The 23,031-nt window shown below is 43.1% G+C and overlaps 1 protein-coding gene and 1 long non-coding RNA gene across 6 annotated transcripts in view; both read right to left on the reverse strand.

The window, feature by feature from the left end:
* TERF2 (telomeric repeat binding factor 2) overlaps positions 1-22,638 on the reverse strand; it is a 35,434-nt gene extending 12,796 nt beyond the window's left edge. For 3 of the 5 annotated variants that reach the window (XM_032284307.1, XM_032284306.1, XM_032284310.1), the window contains exons 1-7: positions 22,245-22,638; positions 22,043-22,138; positions 21,256-21,386; positions 8,104-8,190; positions 5,683-5,829; positions 2,839-2,945; positions 1,179-1,571 (exon numbers count right to left, since the gene is read on the reverse strand). In XM_032284307.1, the coding sequence (XP_032140198.1) occupies positions 1,179-1,571; positions 2,839-2,945; positions 5,683-5,829; positions 8,104-8,190; positions 21,256-21,386; positions 22,043-22,138; positions 22,245-22,623 (1,340 nt within the window). In that variant the 5' untranslated portion in view covers positions 22,624-22,638. The remainder of the gene's footprint in view (positions 1-1,178; positions 1,572-2,838; positions 2,946-5,682; positions 5,830-8,103; positions 8,191-21,255; positions 21,387-22,042; positions 22,139-22,244) is intronic. The other 2 variants (XM_032284308.1, XM_032284309.1) reach the window with 2 other exon arrangements.
* On the reverse strand, positions 18,443-21,249 carry LOC116555581. The gene is made up of 2 exons (XR_004270588.1): positions 21,127-21,249; positions 18,443-21,054 (listed from the first exon to the last, which is right to left on the reverse strand). It is a non-coding gene; the product is annotated as an uncharacterized LOC116555581 (long non-coding RNA).
* Positions 22,639-23,031: the final 393 nt, after the last annotated feature.

Below are 23,031 nucleotides of genomic sequence, written 5' to 3' on the forward strand. Positions count from 1 at the left end.
TCCCGGGTTCCAGTGATCCTCCTGCCTCAGCCTCTCCAGTAGCTGGGACTACAGCCCTGGCTAATTTTTCTATTTTTAGTAGAGACGGGGTTTCACCATGGTGGCCAGGCCGATCTTGAACTCCTGACCTCAAGTGATCCGCCTGCCTTGGCCTCCCAAAGTGCTCGGATTACTTACAGGCGTGAGCCACAGCACCCAGCCTGAGGAGGGAGAATTTTAAGAGCGGCAACTTGTGTACATGATATGCAGGCCATGGGCTTTTCTGTCAAGACTGACTTGGATTAAAAATCCCAAAGCCCATCTTTGCCACTTCTAGCAGCATGACTTCAGGTGAGCTAAGAACCTTTCTGAGCTCTTCTCCTCTGTGTAATGGGGCTAATATATCACCTCCAAGAGTGAGGACTGTAGAGGCTCAATAAGATGATACATGAAAGTGCTATGCCCCCAGAAAGCACTTCATTAACAATGGCTTTTCTTCCCTTTAAAGGACAAATGGGATTGGACAAGCAATGAGGGAGGGATGACGGTCCACTGTGGGAAATGAGAGGAAGCAAAAGTACAGTGAAAGAAACAAACAATGTGTTCCAGAGAGCAAGCAGGCCAGTGTGCCTGGAGGAAGGATCCACCACAGGACAGACAGGGAAGCAAAACTCAAAGCCAGGATGGGAATCACGATGGGGAGCAAAATTAAAGTACTCTAGCCACTGCCCCTCAGTACCTAGCAGAATATGGGAGATTAGTAAATATTTACTGAACTTGCCAAGTCTCAAATACTGAGAAAGGTACAAAATTATACATACTACTCAGTCTCTTTTTAAGGGTCAAAGTATAATGTGGCCCAATGCAAACAAATTTCTTTTAACACACAAGACTAATGTTTAGAAGTCAAGACACTTAGATGTTTGCTGAAAATGAAAGCAGCGATAAGTGGGAGGCTCTGAAACCTTTCCATCCCCACTCATGCCCTAGTGCAAGGCTTGGAAGCCCACATGTGGGGCTTCAGAACTGGCAGAGATGGCTACGTTGTCACTGCCCGCTCCTGCGTCACATTCTAGCAGTCTGAGCAAGCCTTGGTGGTGAGTAACTTAGCTGAAAGTTACTTCATTCACGGAAGTAATACCAGGCCCAACCAGGACCACCAACCAGCCCCAAAATTTCTACAAAGAAGGTCTTCATACTTGGGATTCTTCTCTCCAGGGAGGGGTTGGTTGAGAACGGTGGGCTTGGATGGCAGCGCTGGAACAGCCTCCTGGGAAGAGTTGAGGCCTGTGCTGGGCTCAGTAACCTGGCTGTCCTCCTCCAAGACCAATCTGCTTATTGTCATGCGCTTGTTCTTGGGCTGCAGTTCTGAGCCACCCTCACCCTCAGCAGGGGCTGAACTTCCATTTTCATCTTTTCTGGGTCTCTTGTTTTTGAGGGCTGGTGATGCTGAGGGAGCTTGAGTAGGAAGAACCAGATCCTTCTGGTCCAGTTTTGCAAAGGCTGCCTCAGAATCCTGTGTACCGGACAGAGTCTTGAAAGCTGCCTTCAGAGTCGCCATTCCAAAGGTGGTTGCAGTATTCCGTAGCTGCCTGCAAATAAAGCACAGGCACAAAGATCTTTTTCACCACTGTTGATGCTCATCCAAACAGCCACAACTTTTTTGAAGTTTGAAGCTTCAAATTAGATAGAGGACTTCTCCAGGTGAGGACTCTCCACTTAAAAAAAAGGAGAGAGGGAGGCTGGCTTGACACAACCTTTATTTAGAAAAGCCTTTATTGACAATGAGTGTAAGTAGAGGCTTTAAATGTAATATGTAAGTAGTATTATGAATTTAAAACTCCAAGTTACAGAACATTTATTTTACTTATTTTTAGACGTAGGGTCTGGCTCTGTCCTAGACTACAGATAGGACTGAGAGATAGGATACAGTGACACGAACACAGCTCATTGTATCCTAGAACTCCTAGGCTCAAGTGATCTGCCCGCCTTAGCCTCCCAAAGTGCTGGGATTACAGGCATGATCCACCACACCTGGCCTACAACACACTTATAAACAGGATCTTGAGAATTCTCAGAGTAAAAGGCATGCCACATGCCTTGGAACAATGAGAAATTGCCTTTTAAAAATAAAGTTCATCTATCATTTGGAGCAGTTAGCATGCTTTAGGGAAAAATTGTTAGGAGTGGGGCAAACTGGCAGCCTGCAGGCCAAATCCAGCTGGCAGGCTGTCTTGTTGTCTAACCCTCATGAAAACAATTTTTTAAAAAGCGGGTCAACTGTCAACATCCAAAAATTGGGAAATCTCACAGAAAAACTTGGACACCTCATACAAAAATATGAGCACCTGAAGCCTGAGTATCCTTGGACACTCCCACAGAGCAACCACAAGAAGCTGAAAAGCACATCCCCTGGTTCCCAGCCCCATGCTCTCAGCCTAGGTCCACTTTGTTCCTTTAGGTTTCCTACCAGGCCCTCAAAGGGCATCTAAACTTGTGACCCCTGCTTTAGGAACTGGTCTTGGGATTGGACTCACAGATCTAAACACTGGTTCTTGAATGTATTAAGAGATTAGGTGTCCACAAAGACGTAGTGAATGAATATAGGCAAGGTAAGAAGAGAGAAATGGTGAAAGAGCCTTTGAGGAACAGCCAATCAGGAAGTTGTCAGGGACCCCAGGCGTCCTTTCTCCTCATCTTCCCGGGGTATGTTGTGTCCCACAGTGCCCTGTATGAGTAAACTCGTAACACGTTAGCAGGTCAGATCGCCAAGAGGAACTGATCCTGCCCTAAGGAGGAGAGACTGCTTCCAGCGACCACTCGTGTTTTACACAAGATCACGGGAGATCATCTTCTCACCTTGTGGGTTCTCTGGGTGGCTTTTCCACAGGCCCTGGTGCTGGCTGTTTATCTTCCTTTACCGTACTTGAGGCAGCAGACTCAGATTTCAAAGCCTTTTTGGCCATCTGGGAAAGGAAGGATGTCATCAGGAAGAAGAGGCCAGAGAATTGCATTAATTCTCTGCTTCTTTTACCATGAATATACTCAATATGCAAACAAGTACACTTACAAAACCAAGCTAGGCATAAAACCAAGGGCATAAAATGGGAGATAACTTATAAGGCTTATAAGTCAAGTTTTTTCTTCAAATTTAGGATAACTAATAAATTTTTTTGAGAGGGAGTCTCACTGTGTCACCCAGGCTGGAGTGCAGTGGTGCGGTCTCAGCTCACTGCAGCCTCCACCTCCTGGGTTCAAGTGATTCTCCCGACTCAGCCTCCCAAGAATCTGAGATTACAGGTGCCCGCCACCATGTCTGGTTAATTTTTGTATTTTGGTAGAGATGTGGTTTCACCATGTTGGCCAGGCTGGTCTTGAACTTCTGACACCAAGTGATCTGCCCGCCTGGGCCTCCCAAAGTGCTGGGATTATAGGTATGAACCACCGTGCCCAGCAATAAATGTTTATACTAGTATCTTTCAGTTTGTGTATAGAATTTTTATAACACTGTTTCTGCAAATGGTTTCCTTATTAACAACTGTTTGAGAATCCTTACCTATATAACACAAAGAGCCCTGAGTAGGCTAGTCTTTTTTTTTTTTTTTGGGACGGAGTTTCGCTCTTGTTACCCAGGCTGGAGTGCAATGGCGCGATCTCGGCTCACCGCAGCCTCTGCCTCCTGGGTTCAGGCGATTCTCCTGCCTCAGCTTCCTGAGTAGCTGGGATTACAGGCACACGCCACCACGCCCGGCTAATGTTTTGTATTTTTAGTAGAGACAGGGTTTCACCGTGTTGACCAGGATGGTCTCGATCTCTTGACCTCGTGATCCACCCACCTCGGCCTCCCAAAGTGCTGGGATTACAGGCGTGAGCCACCGCGCCCGGCCAGGCTAGTCTTGCTCTAACTCCAACTGTTCATCTGTTTCCCTCTCACTTAAGTTTTAGACATTTCCAATCAGTCCAGTGTCATTCAGTTTCAGTTATGTTTATCTGTCATGTATGGTGTCCTAAGAGCCAAGAGTTCTGTCCACACATACAGACAGCGGCAGGACATTTCCCAGTTACCTGGAATGGAAAGGAAAGGATCCTAGGCCAGGCTCAACTATCTTGACATCTGCTCCCTGAATACCCCAAACCACTTGCTTTTAAACTATCTGAGATTTACCAAATGACTGCTAAGATCATTGACACTAACCTAATATGGGCCTGGCAGATCTAGTGTTATGAGACAGAATATTTAAAACATTGTCAAAGTCCTTGTTTCTTTTACCCAGGCTGAAGTGCAGTGGCACGACCACAGCTTACTGCAGCCTCAAGTAATCCCATTTCAGTCTCCCAAGCAGCTGAGAATACAGGTGCACACCACCACACCTGACTAATTTTTATATTTTTTGTAGAGATGGGGTTTTGCCATGTTGCCCAGGTTGGTCTTGAACTCCTGAGCTCAAGCAACCTGCCCGCCTCAGCCTCCCAAAGTGCTGGGATTACAGGTGTGGCCCACTGCACCGGGGCAAACTCCTGGTTTCAAAATCAAAACAAAACCACTCTCAATCAGTGTTCCTTCATCACAGTCTACCATCTATGACAGCCTAGGTTCTAGTTCTTCCCTATGCTGTCCTGAGCCTCACTGCTTCCATTCTTTTATCTCTTTAATCCAATTAAAGAATGTTTTTGTTTGGCTTCTTTCAACCTTATCATATTTTCACAGTGACACCTTTCTGCACACCATGCCTTCTTCATGTTAGCAACTCCATTGTACCACATCTACCAAACCCCTCTTCCTCCAAACTTAGTTCACAAGTCATCTCCTTTGGGAACCACCATCGATTGTAAGCCAGTGTTCTGCTTCAGCCACAGCAGATTAACCATGTGTAAAGGAGATAAAAATGGCAGATGAGGGAGACCAGTTGTGTTCCGTTTGCCTCTGCTAGTATTTCTACTTTTGTTTTTTGTTTTGCTTTGTTTTGTTTTTTGAGACGGAGTCTTGCTCTGTTGCCCAGGCTGGAGTGCAGTGGTGCAATCTTGGCTCACTGCAACCTCCCCCTCCTGAGTTCAAGTGATTCTCCTGCCTCAGCCTCCCCAGTAGTTGGGATTACAGGCGCACGCCACCATGCCCAGCTGATTTACGTATTTTTTTTCTGAGATGGAGTCTAGTTCTGTTGCCAGGCTAAAGTGCAGTGGTGCAATCTCAGCTCACTGCAACCTCTGCCTCCCAGGTTCAAGCGATTCTCCTGCCTCAGCCTCCCAAGTAGCTGGGACTACAGGCGCCTGCCACCACACCCAGCTAACTTTTGTATTTTCAGTAGACTCAGGGTTTCACCATCTTGGCCAGGTTGGTCTCGATCTCCTGACCCCATTATCCACCCGCCTTGGCCTCCCAAAATGCCGGGATTACAGGCATAAGCCACCATGTGCAGCCAATTTTTTGTATTTTTAGTAGAGATAGGGTTTCACCATGTTGTTCAGGCTGGTCTCAAACTCCTGACCTCAGGCAATCCATCTGCCTGGGCCTCCCAAAGTGCTGAGATTACAGGCGTGAGCCGCTGCGTCCAGCCTGTTTTCGTATTTTTAAGGCATTTAATTAAGAAAGCTAGTGCAAATAAATGTCTTTTTCACACATCAACCCTCTTGACTTTGGATATTCTGATTCCTTGCACATCCTCAAGGGCACACCATGGTTATGGGAGAAGGGCCAAGGCGCACCGTGAGGAGGTAGGGCTCAGCGTCGTCCAAGTGGCTCTCCAGGAAGCGCAGCATCTTCTGCTGGAAGGTCTCATAGGAAAAGTTCTGGATAACAGGATGGGCCAAGTTCTTTTCTCGAATAATATTCAGGAGATCATTTCTCAGCTTCTACACAATGGACCGATATTTGCAACATGAGAAAGTAGAACTCCAGTAAAAATTCAATGATGATGAGGTGAGACAGACACTATGAGAACTTCTGCAATGCCGTCAATGCAAATCACTGGCATACATACAAGAAGGGAAGCCCAACACAAAGGACTGGTCAATAAATCAGGTTCAGCCACAGTGGGTTACTATGCAGCTATAAAAAACAGATAAAGATGTTCCTTATTTGCTAACATAGAATGACTCCAAGATATAATACTAAGTGAAAAAAGCAATTAAGTGTTCAAATTAGTATGTAGGTTATGCTATCACATATGTGTAATGGGAAGAACTGAGAAAATGTATGTATGTGGATGTCTGTATACACACACACACAATTTGCTTGCACATGCATAGAGGATCTCTGAAAGGATTAAAAATAAATAAACAAATTAATTAATAAAATAAAATAAAATAAAATAAAAAACTGATTGCCTCTGAAGGGAAGATGGCTGAGGGTCAGAGGTAAGAGAATTTTTTACCAAACTCTTCTGTTATACCTTTTGAATTCTGTATTACGTACATGTATTACCTTTTCAAATAATACACTTTAATTTTTTTTTTTTTTTTTTTTTGAGATGGGGTTTTGTTTTTTTACCAGGCTGCAGTGCAGTGGCACAATCTTGGTTTCAAGCGATTCTTCTGCCTCAGCCTCCAGGGTAGCTGGGACTACAGGTGTGCACCACCAGGCCCAGCTAATTTTTCTATTTTTAGTAGAGACGGGGTTTCACCATGTTGGCCAGGACGGTCTTGATTTTTTGACCTTGTGATCCGCCTGCCTCGGCCTTCCAAAGTTTTGGGACTAAAGGTGTGAGCCACCGCGCCTGGCCAAAATTTAAATATATAGAGTCCCAGCACAGTGGCTCACACCTGTAATCCTAGCACTTTGGGAGGCCGAAGCGGGCAGATCACTTGAGATCAGGAGTTTGAGACCAGCCTGGCCAACATGTTGAAACCCCTTTCTACTAAAAAATACAAACAAATTAGCCCAGCATGGTGGCACACGCCTGTAATCCCAGCTACTCGGGAGGCAGGAAAATTGCTTGAACCTGGGAGGCAGGGGTTGCAGTGAGCCCAGACTGTGCCACTCCACTCCAGTCTTGGCAACAGAGCACCATTCCATCTCAAAAAAAACAAACAAATTCATATAGAAGAAGAAACGGTTGGGCATGATGGTTCATGCCTATAATCCCAGCACTCTGGGAGGCCAAAGTGGTAGAATCACTTGAGCCCAGGAGTTCCAGACCAGTCTGGGCAACATAAAAACACCCTGTTTCAAATAAGAAAAAAAAAAGAAAACACCCTGTCTCCACAAAAACTAAAAAATTATCCATATGTGGTGGCATGCACCTGCGAACCCAGCTCCTAGGGAGGATGAGGCAGAAGAACTGCTTGAGCCCAGGTGGTCAAGGCTGCAGTGAACTATGACTGGCACTGCTGCACCCAAACCTGAGCAACAGAGTGAGACTTTGCCTCAAAAAAAAAAAAAAGAAGAAGACGTCGGTGCAGTGGCTCATGCCTGTAATCCCAGCGCTTTGGGAGGCCGAGGAGGGTGGAACACGAGGTCAAGAGATCGAGACCATCTTGGTCAACACGGTGAAACCCTGTCTCTACTAAAAATACAAAAAATTAGCTGGGCATGGTGGTGCGTGCCTGTAATCCCACCTACTTAGGAGGCTGAGGCAGGAGAATTGCCTGAACCCAGGAGGCGGAGGTTGCGACGAGCCAAGATCGGGCCACTGCACTCCAGCCTGGGTAACAAGAGCGAAACTCCGTCTTAAAAAAAAAAAAAAAGGAAGAAGAAAAAAATAAAAGCAGGGTATTGACAGAACTTTTGACACCAGGAAACAGGTGCTATGTCCTCACCAAAGAAGTTTCCTCACATCTGCAGGATCAACATTTAATGTAAATAAAGTTATATGCGTTATAAAATTTATCAGCTAAGTACCTGTTGTTGATCATTTAAATAAATGTTCTGTTATAAACCAGACAGAAATGTATAATTTATGTAATTTTTGTGAATAATTTATGTAAACTTCTCTAATGAAAACTAAACTTTGAAAAGTCAATTTTACAGTGAGTTATCTTGGATACAAAAGATAACTTGCTGCAGGTGTTACACACTGAAAGGTGAATATTTAGGTAATATTCCTGACCAAGAACCCTTTCCCTGTTTCCCCACAAAAAGCAATGAGATGAATTTAAGTCATAGGAGCAAAAATGTATCAAATTTACCTGAGTTGTGGGGTCCTTGGACATATGTTTTTTCAAAATTTTTGAAGCCTTTTCAAATTCTTTGTTTTTGATACAAATAATGACAGCCTAAAAAGGAGGGGGGGGAAAAAACCTTTGTTTACTTTTATAATAACAGATGTAATCAGAATATCAAATATCAAAATAACCTTCTCTCACATTATATCAAATTCCTGTACTTAAAAACTAACCATTATTGTTCAAGGGTCGTGAACCACTATAAGCTGTCTCTTTCTGTTTGTAAGGTAGTCGATTTTCAACAACACAATGGTTTTTGTTATATGGATGATAGAGAAAAATCTGATCCCCTGGATTACAGACCATTTAGCCAATTTCAATAGGGTCCCCTGAGGAAAGACAGAATGGACAACAGGAGTCATTCTAGGTCCCCGAAATTTCAGGTTCCCAGAACAACTGATTCTGTTCTTTTTGGATGCAAAAGCTTTAAAGCAAGGGGTAAGGGAATAAGGAAGGGAAGATATACTGTAGGGGGAGAAAAAAGGGATTTGCTGAACACAGAATTCTGTTAGTTCCATTCCGCAAAGGCCTGAGGCCAGTTCTGTAGGAGAATGAAAAGACAAGCCTCCCACTACCATAAACCCCAGCTGGCAACTTCAATTAAAGCACCTAGGGAAATACGGACAAACCCAGGCATTCACAAGCAGCAAATAAAAAGGGCAAAGTTCCAGGTAAGATAGGAAGGTCTCATCAGGTACAGAGAGGAAGAGTTTTCCATAAAGAAACCTCAAGAGACTATACAGAGGAAAAATAACAGTGAACATTTACAAGGAAGTTATACATGAACATTTTTTAAAATTAAAAAGTCAACAAAAAATTGGGAGTATTTCAAGCTACATGATAGCATAAAGTAGCTTCCTCAAATCCTGTCTCAGAGAGACGCAGGCTCTTTAAAAAGAACACCATACAAAAAAGGCAGGCTGGCTGGGTGTGGTAGCTTACAATTGTCCAACTGTATTCCCAGCACTTTGGGAAGCTGAGGTGGGAAGATCACTTGAGCTCAGGAGTTTGAGACCAGCCTGGGGAACATAGGGAGACTCTATCTCTCAAAAAAAAAAAACCAAAAAAACAACAAAAAGAAAACCTGTTGAGGCATGTTGGTGTGTGCCTGTGGCCCCAGCTACTTGGGAGGCTAAGGGAGGAGGATCACTTGGGTCTGGGAGGTCCGGGCTGCAGTGAGCATTGATTGTACCACTGCCCTCCAGCTTGGGAGAAAGAGCGATACCCTGTCTCAAAACAAACAAACAAAAAAATAAAAGAAAAATTGGTTCAAAGATATTTTCTTTTCTTTTTTGAGATGGAGTTTTGCTCTTGTTGCCTAGGCTGGAGTGCAATGGCACAATCTTGGCTCACCACAACCTCTGCCTCTTGCATTCAACTGATTCTCCTGCCTCAGCCTCCTGAGTTGCTGGGATTACAGACAAGTGCCACGATGCCTGGCTAATTTTTATTTTTTAATTTTTAGTAGAGATGGGTTTTTGCCATGTTGGATAGGCTGGTCTCAACTCCCAACCTCAGGTCAGCCCACCTTGGCCTACCAAGTGCTGGGATTACAGGCGTGAGCCACCGTGCCCAGCTGGTTCATAGGTATTTTTGGTCTTCACAGGGAAGAGCGTACAGAGACACAGATCAAGGGGAAGAATAGCAAGGAAATCCATTAAGTACTAATCTCTGGTGCTTCTATTCTCAACATGCTGAGCACAGCCACACAGGACAGAAGGCAACTGACATCAAAAGTCCTTCAACATTGAATACACAGGTACAACCGTTGAGTTCTTGCTGCCCAGGGAGGGTACAAAGTCTTCATTTTACTCAGATGACCATATCCATTTATACATCACTTTCAGCAGAAAAACATAAACTATACTTACTTTCTTGGATACAAAGTTTTTACTTTTTAAATCATACAGGTCTTACTATGTTTTAAAATTCTATTTAACTTGCATACAACAAAATTAACTTTTTTAGGGCAGCTGGTTTGGAATTTTAACACATGTAGAACCCTATATCATCCATTACAATGAGGATCCAAAAACCTGCCTTGGCTGTCCTCTGTAGTCATACCTTACCCCGACTCCTAACCCTGGCACTAATCCCAGTGGCTCATAACTGTAATACCAGTGATTTGGGAGACTGAGGCAGGAGGATCACTTGAGGCTAGGAGTTTGAAACCAGCCTGGGCAACATAGTGAAAATTCATCTCTACAAAAAAGTAGCCAGGCATGGTGGTGTGTGCCTATAGTCCTAGCTACTCAGGAGGCAGAGGTGGGAGGATCACCTGAGCCTAGGAGTTTGGAGGGCGGCAGTGAGCTATGATTTTGCCACTACACTCCAGCATGGGCAATAAAACAAGATTATCTCTCCTTTAAAAAAAAAAAAAAAAAAAAAGCTGTAAGTATGTAGGACTTTTTTCTTAACGGATACAGCCTTGACCCTGGCTCCTTTCACTCTATAATGCCTTTAAGGTCCATCCATGTTGGTGTACTACCAATAATTCACTTTTTCTTGTTGTTGGGCAGTATTCCATTGCAAGGATGTACTATAGTTTATACATTCATCCACTGAAGGACATTTTAGATGTCTGCAATTTATGGTTATCAAAAAGAGATACTAAAACACTCATGTACAGATTTTGATATGAATAGAGCTTCTAATTTCTCTAAGGTAAACACCCAAGAATAGGACTACAGGGTCTTATGGAAAATGTGTTTATAAGAAATGACCAAACTACTCTCTGGAGTAGCTGTACCATTCTGCATTTCAATTGTATGAGAGTTCCAGTTGCTCCACAGCCTCACTAGTGCTTTTTAAAAGCTGGGCTGGGTGTGGTGGATCATGCCTGGAATAGCAACACTTTAGGAAGCCAAGGCAGGAGCATCACTTAAGCCCAGGAGTTCAAGTCTAGCCTGGGCAACATAGTGAGACCCCCCCAATCTCTATTTTAAAAACAGACAAAATTGTACATACTTAGGTACAACATGATGTTCTGAAATATGTAACCAATACTTTTTATATAGTATTTTTTATTAATTTTGTTTTTGAAACAGGATCTATATCACCCAGGTTGAACTCAAACTCCTGGCCTCAAGCAATCCCACCTCAGGTGCCCAAGTAGCAGAGATTACAGGCATGTGCCACCATGCCCCCATCAGTATTTTTTAAAGTTTAGCCATTCTAATTGGTATTTGAAGCTACTGTGGTTTTAATTTCTATTTCCTTAATGAGTAAATGATGTTGAACATCTTTTCATATAATTTGTTTTGCCATCTATAGTCTTTCTGATGAGACTTTTGCCCATTTAAAACTAGGGTTATATAAACTTGCTTCTTTTGAGAGCTCTTAATATATACATCTTTGTCAGATGTAATTTGTGAATATTTTCTCCCAATCTGTAGGTTGCTTTTCCATTCTGAGTGTTTTTCTCAGAGCAAAAGTTTAAAATTTTGATTAAGTCCTATTTTACCTATTTTTTACTTATGGATCATGTTTTTAAATTCTTATCTAAGAATTTTTGCCTAATTCCAGGACATAAAGATTCCTTCAGCCAGGTGCGGTGGCTCATGCCTGTAATCCCAGCGCTTTCGGAGGCCGAGGCAGGAGGATCACGTAGTCAGGGGTTTGAGACCATCCTGGCTAACACAGTGAAACCCCATCTCTACCAAAAACACAAAAAATTAGCCAGGCATGTTGGCACACACCTGTAGTCCCAGCTACTTAGGAGGCTGAGGCAGGAGAACTGCTTGAACCCAGGAGGTGGATACTGCAGTGACCCAAGATTGCACCATTGCACTCTAGCCTTGGTGACGGAGTGAGACTCCGTCTCAAAAAAAAAAAAAAAAAAAAAAAAAAAATTCCTTCATGTTTCCTCTAAGTTTTGTGGTTTCACATTTTACATGCAGATAATTTTTAGTAATTTTTGTACAAAATGTGAGCTTATGGTCAAAGTTCATTTCTGCATATAGACATTAAATTGTTTCAACACCATTTATTAGACTACCCTTTTCCCATTGAATAGCCTTCAAATCTTTGTTAAAAATCAATTATTCATATTTGTGTGGGTCTGTTTCTAGATGTTCTCTTCTGTTTCACTAATTTCTATAGTCGTAAATACTGTCATAATTCTTAAAATTGGGTAGTATGAGTCCTCCAGCTTTTCCTTTCATATAATTTTTCTGGTTAATTCATTTGTCTTTCCATATAAATTTTGGAATCATCCAGTCCATATTTACAAAAAAATCCTGCTGATGCCAGATGGGGTGGCTCAAATCTGTAATCCTAGCACTTTGGAAGATTGAGGTGGGAGCATCACTCGACCCCAAGAGTTCAAGACCACCCTGCACAACATAAAGACATAGGGAGACCCCATCTTTACCCAAAAAAAGAAGAAAAAAAAATTAGCCAGGCAAGGTAGCACATGCCCGTGGTCCCAGCTACTCAAGAGGGCAAAGTAGGAAGACCACCTGAGCGCAGGAGGTCAAGTATATGAATTGTGATCACGCCACTGCACTCCAGCCTAGGTGACAGAGTGAGACCCTGTTTCATTAAAAAAAAAAAAAAAAAAAGAGAGAGAGAGAGAGAGAGAAAGAAACAGAGATAAAGAAAAGAAACAAAATCCTACTAGGCCAGGTGAGGTGGCTCATGCCTGTAATCCCAGCACTTTGAAAGGCCAAGGCGGGCAGATCGCCTGAGTTCTAGAGTTTGAGACCAGCCTGGGCAACATGGTGAAACCCCATCTCTACTAAAAACACAGAAACATTTAGCCAGGTGTGATGGCATGCACCTGTAAACCCAGCTATTCAGGAGGATGAGTCATGAGAATCACTTGAACTTAGGAGGCAGAGACTGCAGCAAGCTGAGACTGTCCCACTGCACTCCAGCCTGGGCAATAGAGCAAGACTCCATCTTAAAAAAAAAAAAAAAAAAAAAACAAAACAGAAAATCCTGCTGAGATTGTGACTGGAATTCTGGAATTGTATTAACTCTAAAGATCAACTCGAGAATAAGTGACATCTTAATTTATATTGTGTCTTCTAATCCATGAACATGGTATGTCTTTCCATTTGGTCTTAATTTCTTCCATCAGCATTTTACATTTTTCCACAAACAGTTCCTTCATGTTTTGCTAGATTTACACATATTTCTTTTTCTTTCTGTTTTGAACACATTGTAAATGGCATTGTTTTGATAATTTCATTTCAAATTATTCACTGCTAGTATATGGAAATATGACTTTGTTTCTTTTAACTTTAAAATGTTTTCATGTGATGTATGACTGATTTTTGTGTTGATCTTGTACCTGCAACCTTGCTAAACTTACAGGAACTTTTTTTGGTATACTTCATGAGATTTCTACACAGTCCTGCCATCTGCCAAAAGAAATAATTTTCTTACTTCCACTCTAGTCTGTATGCTTTTCCCCCTTGCCTGACTGCACTGGTTAGGTCTTCTAGCATCATGTTGAATAGAAGTGCTGAACATTCCATTTTTTACCATTGAGCCCAGGAGTTAGCCGTGGGCTTTCTGTAGACATTTTTTATCAGGTTGAGGAAGTTCCCTTTATTCCTAGTTTTCTGAGTGATTTTATCAAGAACTAATGTTGAATTTTGTCAATTTCTGTATCAATTTATATGATCATATGGTTTTTCTCTTAATATGGTGGACTGCACTGATTTTCTTTTTTTGGAGACAAAGTCTAGCTCTGTCACCCAGGCTGGAGTGCAATGGTGCCATCTCAGCTCACTGCAACCTCTGCCTCTCGGGTTCAAGACATTCTCCTGCCTCAGCCTCCTGAGTAGCTGGGATTACAAGCACCTGCCACCATACCCAGCTAATTTTTGTATTTTTAGTAGAGAAGGGATTTCACTGTGTTGGCAAGGCTGGTCTCAAACTCCTGACTTCGTAATCCACCCGCCTTGGCCTCCCAAAGTGCTGGGATTACAAGTGTGATCCACCAAGCCTGGCCCACTGATTGATTTTCAAATACTGAATTGGCCTTGCATTCCTGGACTTTGGTTTCCTCACTCTATCACACACTAACTACATCTGCATCCATGGCCAAGCAGCAGGACAGAGACAGTGGAAGAAGGCAATGGAATTTGTTCCATGTTCTAGGGGTGAAAGAACTTTGGTGAAAGCTCTTTTGGTGAAAGAAAGAGTTCTCTTCCTTCAGTTTTAGATGCCTGCCATGTTGCCACTGACATTGCTATGCCACTGCTGCCACCATGGGTAGTACTGCCTAGGGGCCAGGGCAGGAAAGAAGGGGAAAAAAGGGAAAAACGGATTTCTTTTACCATCTCTGACCCTTAAGAGATCCTTCCTTGTAGCCAGGCGCAGTAGTTCATGCCTGTAATCCCAGCACTTTGGAAGACCAAGGTGAGTGGATCACGAGGTCAGGGGATCGAGACCATCCTGGCCAACATAGTGAAACCCTGTCTCTACTAAAATACAAAACATTAGCTGGGCGTGGTGGCGCGCACCTGTAATCCCAGATAATCAGGAGGCTGAGGCAGGGGAATCACTTGAACCCAGGAGGCAGAGGCTGCAGTAAGCTGAGATCGCACCACTGCACTCCACCCTGGCGACAGTCCAAGACTCCATTTCAAACAAAAGAGATCCTTCCTTGTTCCTCGGACCAGAAAGAGAAAGCTCTCTTGGTGTTCTTTCTGGTCACACCTGGAGTGAACTTCCCTTTGAATCTGGGCTGGGTGACACCAGAGAAGGAAAAAACGGTAAACTATTCATCACTAGTATGGTGGAACTTCAAATTCTAGTCTCCTTCCCTATATGCCTATTTCCAGATAGAATCCTCAGATAGCTGCTCCATGCATTCTGCCTAAGACTTATAATTACATTAAAAAGGAGAGACAGAAGAGAGTATGTTTACTCTATGTTCCCCAGAATTGGAACACATATCCTTCTATATATAATGTGTGAAACAAGAAAGGAAATATGAATACTTTCAAACTGAAATGTAGAAGTCTGCTTCAAAGGTTGTGCTATGAGCTTATCTTTTAAAACTATGCATTAACTTCCTGTGGGGGAAAAAATTTAAAAAGATGAATCACTGCTTTTTCACTTGGCAGTTATCAGAAATACATATATATATATATATATATATATATATATATATATATATATTTTTTTTTTTTTTAAGACAGAGTTTCACTCTGTCACCAGGCCCCAGGCTGGAGTGCAGTGGCGCGACCTCAGATCACTACAACCTCCGCCTCCCAGGTTCAAGCAATTCTCCTGCCTCAGCCTCCCAAGTAGCTGGGACTACAGACGCATGCCACTATACCCAGCTAATTTTTTTGTATTTTTAGTAGAGATGGGGTTTCACCATGTTGGCCAGGATCGTCTCAATCTCTTGACCTTATGGTCCGCCCGCCTCGGGCTCCCAACGTGCTGGGATTACAGGCGTGAGCCATCGCGCCCAGCCGTATAGTTTTTCTTACGTATCTGTTAAGGTTTTTAGAGTACAAGCAGTATCAATGGTCTGTGGCTAAGTTAGTAAAAGGCAAATTCCAAGCACAGATTTTCTTTTTTTTTGAGACGGAGTTTCACTCTTGTTACCCAGGCTGGAGTGCAATGGCGCGATCTTGGCTCACTGCAACCTCGGCCTCCTGGGTTCAAACAATTCTCCTGCCTCAGCCTCCCGAGTAGCTGGGACTACAGGTGTGCGCCACCATGCCCAGCTAACTTCTGTATTTTTAGTAGAGAAGGGGTTTCACCATTTTGACCAGGATGGTCTCGATCTCTTGACCTCGTGATCCACCCATCTCAGCCTCCCAAAGTGCTGGGATTATATAGGCATGAGCCACCGCGCCCGGCCCTAAGCACAGATTTTCAAAATAGGTGAGGTAGGTTTGTTTGGAAGAAATGCCAGAAAGCACATGTATTAATAGAGGAGGAGAAGACAAAACACACAGAACTTAAGAGTAAAGAAGCAGATACAAAAGGGAGCAAAGTTGTTCTGGGAAGCAGCAATGTTTAAAAAGCCTCAACAAATATTTTTGTTTCAAAAAGTAAAGTTCTAAGAGAGTATATCTGATAAAAAAAAAAAAGCACCACAAATGGGGTAAGGCCCCCAAAGAACATCAAGCTGCTGTTGCCAAAGGGGAGAATGTTGCACAGTAAAAAGCAACAAATAAATCCTTCGAGAACATGCTACACATGTTGCTATCCCTTGTTCACCAAAGAAACGTAACTGATGACTCTCTCTCCTTCAGTTATGAAAAGAAAACAAACAGAGTTTTGATATAATTAACAGCTTACAGAAGCAGGTCTCAAATTTTTTGGTCTCAGGATTCTTTTATATTACTCTTAAAATGTTGATGAAGACCCACAAAAAGCTTTCTGTTTATGTAGGTTACATCTGTTGATATTCACTATACTAGAAACAGAAAATTTTAAACATTAATTCATTAAAAAATAACTCATTATAGGGTAACATAAAACACCCTTATAAAAAATTACTGCATTTTCTAAGACAAAAGTTTAATGAGAAGGGTGGCATTGTTTTTCATTTTATAAATCTCTTTACTATCTGGTTTAATATAGAAGAGTTGGATTCTCATAACTCCTTCTGTATTCAGTCTGTTGTGATGTGCTGCTTTGGTTGAGGTGAACTGTTTTTTTAGACAGTTTTGCTCTGTTGCCCAGGTTGGAGTGGTGTGATCTCAACTCACTGCAGCCTCCCTGCCTCCTGGGTTCAAGTGATTCTCATGCCTCAGCCTCCCGAGTAGCTGGGATTACAGGCGTGTGCCACCACAATGAGGTAATGTTTGTATTTTCAGTAGAGACAGGGTTTTACAATGTTGGCCAGGCTGGTCTCAAACTCCTGACCTCAAGTGATCCGCCCGTCTCAGCCTCCCAAAGTGCTGAAATTACAGTCATGAGCCACTGTGCCCGGCCCTTGGTTGAGGTATTTTTAAAAACCTGGCTTTATACACATACAAAGTTAAAAATGGAAGAGTATTTTAATAGCTTTTTCAGAAAACTGTGGCAATTCTTCTTTGATTCTACACAAAACTTTAATAAGCAAACTTTCCTTAATCTATCACATTAAAATCCATCAGTCTATCTTATAGTTTAAATGCATCTTTCATCTACGGATGGTTTCGTAACATCATGCATTGGTCATCTGGAAAACACTGGTTCACTGAGTTACGCAGATCTTCAAATGTTGGCACATTCATTAAAAAAAAAAATTCCATCATTGTTGAGGCTAAAAAAAATAAGAAAAAAAAAATATATATATATATATTTTTGAGACGGAGTCTCACTCTGTCACCCAGGCTGGAGTGCAGTAGCGCCATCTCGGCTCACCTTTGCTTCCTAGGTTCAAGCGATTCTCCTGCCTCAGCCTCCTGAGTAGCTGGGATTACAGGCGCCGGCCACCACACCTGGCTAATTTTTTTTGTATTTTTAGTAGAGATGAGATTTCACCATGTTGGCCAAGCTGGTCTTGAACTCCTGACCTCAGGTGAGCCACCTGCTCCGCCTCCCAAAGTGCTGGGATTACAAGCATGAGCCACCATGCCCAGCCTAAAAATATTTTTAAAATGTCAATTGTTAATATTACCAATCTTCAGAAAAGACTAAGTATTGGGAAGCTATCAAGCACATGAATACAAGTTATCCAAAATTCTATTTTTCCCTGGAAAGCTTAAATTTTACCATTGGCAACAAATACTGTCACTTGTTTTATGTAATAGGTTTGCTTTACTTATTCTCAAGAAAATGGCTGCCAAATACCCAAGTGTGAACAACTATGGTTTGTCAGTTGTTCTTTCAGGTAAAATAGTATTCCATAAAAAAAGCAGCTAGTTCAACATGCAACTCTAACAACAACACAAGTGCTTTTCCTGGTAACCATCATGTTTTGGTATGTAGCAGAAACATTTTAGGTATACTTCCTCTTTTTTTTTTTTCTTTTTTTGATACAGGGTCTCACTGTGTTGTTGAGTACAATGGTGTGTTATCAGCCTACGGCAACCTCCACCTCTCCCGGGCTTGGGCAATCCTTCTGCCACAGCCTCCCAAGTAGCTGGGACCACAGGTGTGCACCACCACACACAGCTAATTTTTTGTATTTTTGTAGAGACAGGGTTTTACTATGTTACCAGGCTGGTCTGGAACTCCTAGGCTCAAGCAATCTGCTCGCATCAGCCTCCCAAAGTGCTGTGATTACAGGCATGAGCTACTGCACCTGCCCATACTGAAAAGATGTTTACTCATGACTCTAGAGTTAATAAAATTCATACAGTTTTTGCTGCTTTACCAAAGACATTCTTTCTTTTTTAATTTTACTTTTTTAACGGGAGTTCTGTGCTTTTAAACAATTGTTAACATTCTTAATTAAAATCAGTAGTTTTTTAAAAAAAGTTACGGCAGTCAAAAAATACAATGAATACTGGTACAGTTACTACCATCATGATCACGCTGAGGAATCACTCATTTTACCCATGTCTGCTTTTGCACCATCAATGCGAATGTCAATGCATTGAAAAAGTCAAAGAATGTTTCGGTTTTGCTTATGAAAACAGTTTTGACCTCATGGCCTCCCTGAAAGGGTCCCGGAGACCTCCAGAGATCCCTAGACCATGCGCTGAGAGTTCTAATTTAACAAATAACTTACTTGATAAACTTTATGAAAGATTTAATATACTTTTAAATAAATTGTTTTGGTACTTTACAAAGCTTAAATGCATCAAAAAGGCTTATTGAACCTAGGCATCTGTGGGATTTTCCCAATGATTACCATTAATAGATTCTATGACTCTAAATGAGAAACCTTTAAAAAGTAAATTGAAGAGACAGACGAAATAATAATAACTAGGAGATCAAGGTAACTGTGGCTGCCAACCTCAAAGGCAGTCCCCAATGCTCCTCACCTACTGTGGAGTCCCAGTCACACACTCTACCAGAGTGAATTTCGTTTCTATGACCAATAGCATATAGCGGAAGTGATAATGTGCCATTTCCAATATTACACTGTAAAAGAATGAGGCTTTTGCCTGAGTTCTTGCTCTCTTGCATGACTTGCTCTAGGAGAAGAAAGCTGCCATGCTGCAAGCAGCCTTATCTGTGCACAGGCCAGGAGCTGAAGTATCCAGCCAACAGGCAGTAAGGGAGTGAGTCTTGTTAACAACTATATGAATATGGAAGCAGTTGCCTTGAAATGACTGCAAGCCTAGCTGACAGCTTGACTGTAACCTTATGAGAAACCCTGAGCCAGAACTACTCAGTTAAACCACTAACAGACTCCTGATCCTTGGAAACTGAGAGATAATATTAACTGTTTTGAGCTGCTTAGTCTTCGAGTCATTTGTTTCACTTCAGTAACAATAAACATAAGGTACCTGGTGAAGACTGGAAAAGCAGAACAGAGTCAAAGTAAGAAAATGGCTGACTAAAAGAACTTAGATTTTTCTAATAGACTTTTCCTAATAAACCACCCAAATAAGGAGATCTACGAGCTTAAATAATAATAAAATAATAAATACGCAGCTGGAAGATGAAAGCCCACAAAGACTCTTCCAGAAGAGGGGTCAGACGGCACATCTACAGCCCTTGTGTTCTAAAGGAGTTGCTACAAGTTGAGCATCCTAAATCTGAAAATCCAAAATCTAGAAGCCTCCAATGAGCATTTCCTTTGACCACCATGTTGGCACTCAGAAAGTTTCAGGTTTGGGGGCGTTTGGGATTTCAGATTTTTGGATGTGAATTATATTTGCTCAACCTAAATTTAATGCAAATATTCCAAAATTTGAAAAAAAAAAAAAAATCTGAAATCCAAAATGCTTCTGGTCCCAAGCATTTTGGATGAGGGATATTCAATCTGTACTTAATAGCAGTTAAATGAATTACTCTCAACTGGTACCCATTCAAAAGATCTTTAACTGTCTTTAAAGTAGGTATGAATTTCTCCTCCCTTGACAATGCCTTTTCTGGCAATATGCCCCCTCCAACCTAACCCTAATTTGGAAATGACTAATATTTAAGCATTTTTTACAAGACCAAAAGTAGTGTCTGCCCAAGGTCCTTAATTGAATAAATAAAATATCTGCACCTCATGCACACTAGTTGTATTTTAATAGGGAACCCAAATACCTTATACACAGCCAAGAGACAGAAGGTTTTCCTTGCTTAGTAAGGTTGTCTCTTTCTACCCCACCCCACTTTTGGGGGCCCATCTTTTTGGGGGTGCTCTTTTCATTTCTTAACTATTTCCCTATTTTCCACAACCAGGGCAATGGTGAGCTGATATTTTCCATCTTCTTCTCTGCATCTGCTTCCAAATCCCCAGCCTTGGTTTTGGGGGAAGAAAAATCTTCTTCTGACTGGTTCCCACAGCCACTTCTGTGTTTTAAATTAAGATAAGTTCTACTGTTTGAAGCTACTTGAGCCACAACACAGTGACCATCCCCCCAAATTCCTAGACACTCCACTAGCTTTTTTCTTGAATTCAAGAACACTGCCGGTGCCAGCCTTCTATCATTCTTCTACCATTACTATTTTGCTATCTGGCTCATTATCCCAGCACCTCTGATTCTAATCTATCTGCTCAAAAGAGGTGTTCTATAAGCCCCTCTTTCTGCAGACAGAAAGAACTCAAAGTCAGTACCACATTTCCCAAGGCTCCAGCTTATCTCCTTGGTTTCATATAAACAAGGGTGATCAAACTCTAGGCCAGAGTTACTTAGAGCCCTTGTGGAGCGCTCCGGAATGGTGCAATAACCTCCAAATTGTCAGTGCTTCAATGCCAAGGCCACAAGAAAGACCACCCAAAATTACAAAAACTGAGCACCTGCCATTACTTCTCAAGCCTTGGGTAGGAAAGGGGGCACGTGAAGAGATAACATCTCGTGTGTGTGTGTGTGTGTGTGTGTGTGCGCGCGCGCGCACTCAACCCTGGGTACGAAAAGGGGCACGTGAAGAGATAACATCTCGTGTGTGTGCGCGTGCACGCGCCCACACGCGCACTTTCTTGCTTGCTCAATCTCTCTCCCCATTCCTGTTTTCCTCTACCCCACACAGGAAAGAGTAAGTGCTGTACCTTCAAAGACTTCTGATTTTTGGTAAAAGAAAAAAGAAATAAAAATAGACCCTTACAGCCTCCTTGACCAGTTTTCTACTGGATTCGACCACTGCTTCTGTCAGTGTAAATTCTGTTTTAATCATCTCCAGCACATTGATAGCGGATTCCAGTGGTGTGAGCTCAGCCTCCATATCAAAGGAACAGTCTAGGACAAAGCACAGTTTTCATTTTAAGCTCTTTTCTAAGAGCGGAAAAATTATGTCCAAAAAATATATATACTTATGGAAATGAAGCATGCAGATATAGTAAGATATGCATTTAATTTTTTGACATATTTGCTACAGGTTTACATACACAATAAGGGTCCAAATTCAAATCAATGAATTTAACATGACCATTTTTTAATACTTGTCCAAACAAGCAAAAAAATTATTTTTAAACACATGCATTTGCCTCTCAAATTCAAAATACACCCATCCTCCTCAGACAGGAGCGGCAAGAAACTGACAACAGCTAAACAGCTTTCAAGTTGAATTCAGAGAGGGAAAAATGTACTTCTACTCTGAAAAACACTACCATGGGGAAAAAGATGTCCATATGAACATAAGTCACTTTAGATAACAGCAAAGTTGGGGTGAGCAATTAACAGGTGGGAGAATATTTTTAAAAACACAGAAAAGCAGCCAAGACAACATTAACCGGAAAAAACAAAAACCAGAAAACAGACCCACTGTAGAATGGAAACGACCACTCTGATGGAAACTCGCGGACTTTAACCTGGAATCCTCCAGTTCCGAATGTAAGTTTGAAAACAAAACCCTACGCAAGTAAACCCAGAGAAGAACACAAAAATAGCCATACCTAAATTTTCCCCTTCTTCAATGCGCGACAGACACTGCATAACCCGCAGCAATCGGGACACGGTATGCTCCTTTCCCAAGGGCCTGACAAGCAAAGCTGGGAAAGAAGACATCGTTGGCTGGGCGACCCCCTGTCCCGACCCCGGTACGCCTGGGTCCACTTCCCCGGCGCTCCAACCCCCTTCCCCCGGCCCGGCCCTCACCCTGCATGATGTCCCGGATCTGTCTGAAGTCCCCGTACCGGCTACCCCGAAAGGCCCGCAGCGCCTCGTGGAAGTAGAACTTGAGCACCCAGCGATTGACTGCCTCTTCCAGCCGTGCTTCCCCTGCGCCGCGCTCCGCCGGGCCCCCCAGCCCCGGCTCGTGGCGCCCCCGCCGGGCCCGCCCGCTACTGCGGGATGCCCGCCGGCCCGCCGCTCGCCCGCTGCCGTCGCTGCTCCCGCCTCCTCCAGCCATCGCGTCCGACCGCCGCGCGCCCTCCCCGCCCTCCCGGCCGGGCCGCTTCCTCGGCTGTGACGCTGCCGGGTCACGCACTACGCCCGGGCCGGAAGCAGGGCCCGCCGTCCCGGCTCCCGCGGCCATGATAGGAACAGCGCTCAGAGCCGCCCGCGGGCTTCTGGGAGGGAAAGGACCGGAGGGCCCGGCCCCCTTCTCGGACGCCGTAGTTCCTGTTGTCCCGGCCGCAATGCCTCCTGGGGCGTGAAGTCCACGCCACCCAGACCGGTGAGCCTGGCAGGGTTTGCAGTCAACTTCGTTCTGAATTAACAGAAAACTGATGCTATGCTAGGGATATGGAACTGTGTACTAAAGATTGAAAAACAAGCCGAGTGCGATTGAAAAACACGCCTGTAATCCCAACACTTTGGGAGGCCAAGGAGGATCACTTGAGGTCGGGAGTTCAAGACCAACCAGCCTGACCAATATGGAGAAACCGTCACTACTAAAAATACAAAATAAGCCGGGCGTGGTGGCGCATACCTGTAATCCCAG

Source organism: Sapajus apella, unplaced genomic scaffold (genome assembly GCF_009761245.1).
Source record: "Sapajus apella isolate SASKATOON/1434 unplaced genomic scaffold, GSC_monkey_1.0 scaffold15, whole genome shotgun sequence".
Classification (NCBI taxonomy): domain Eukaryota; kingdom Metazoa; phylum Chordata; class Mammalia; order Primates; family Cebidae; genus Sapajus; species Sapajus apella.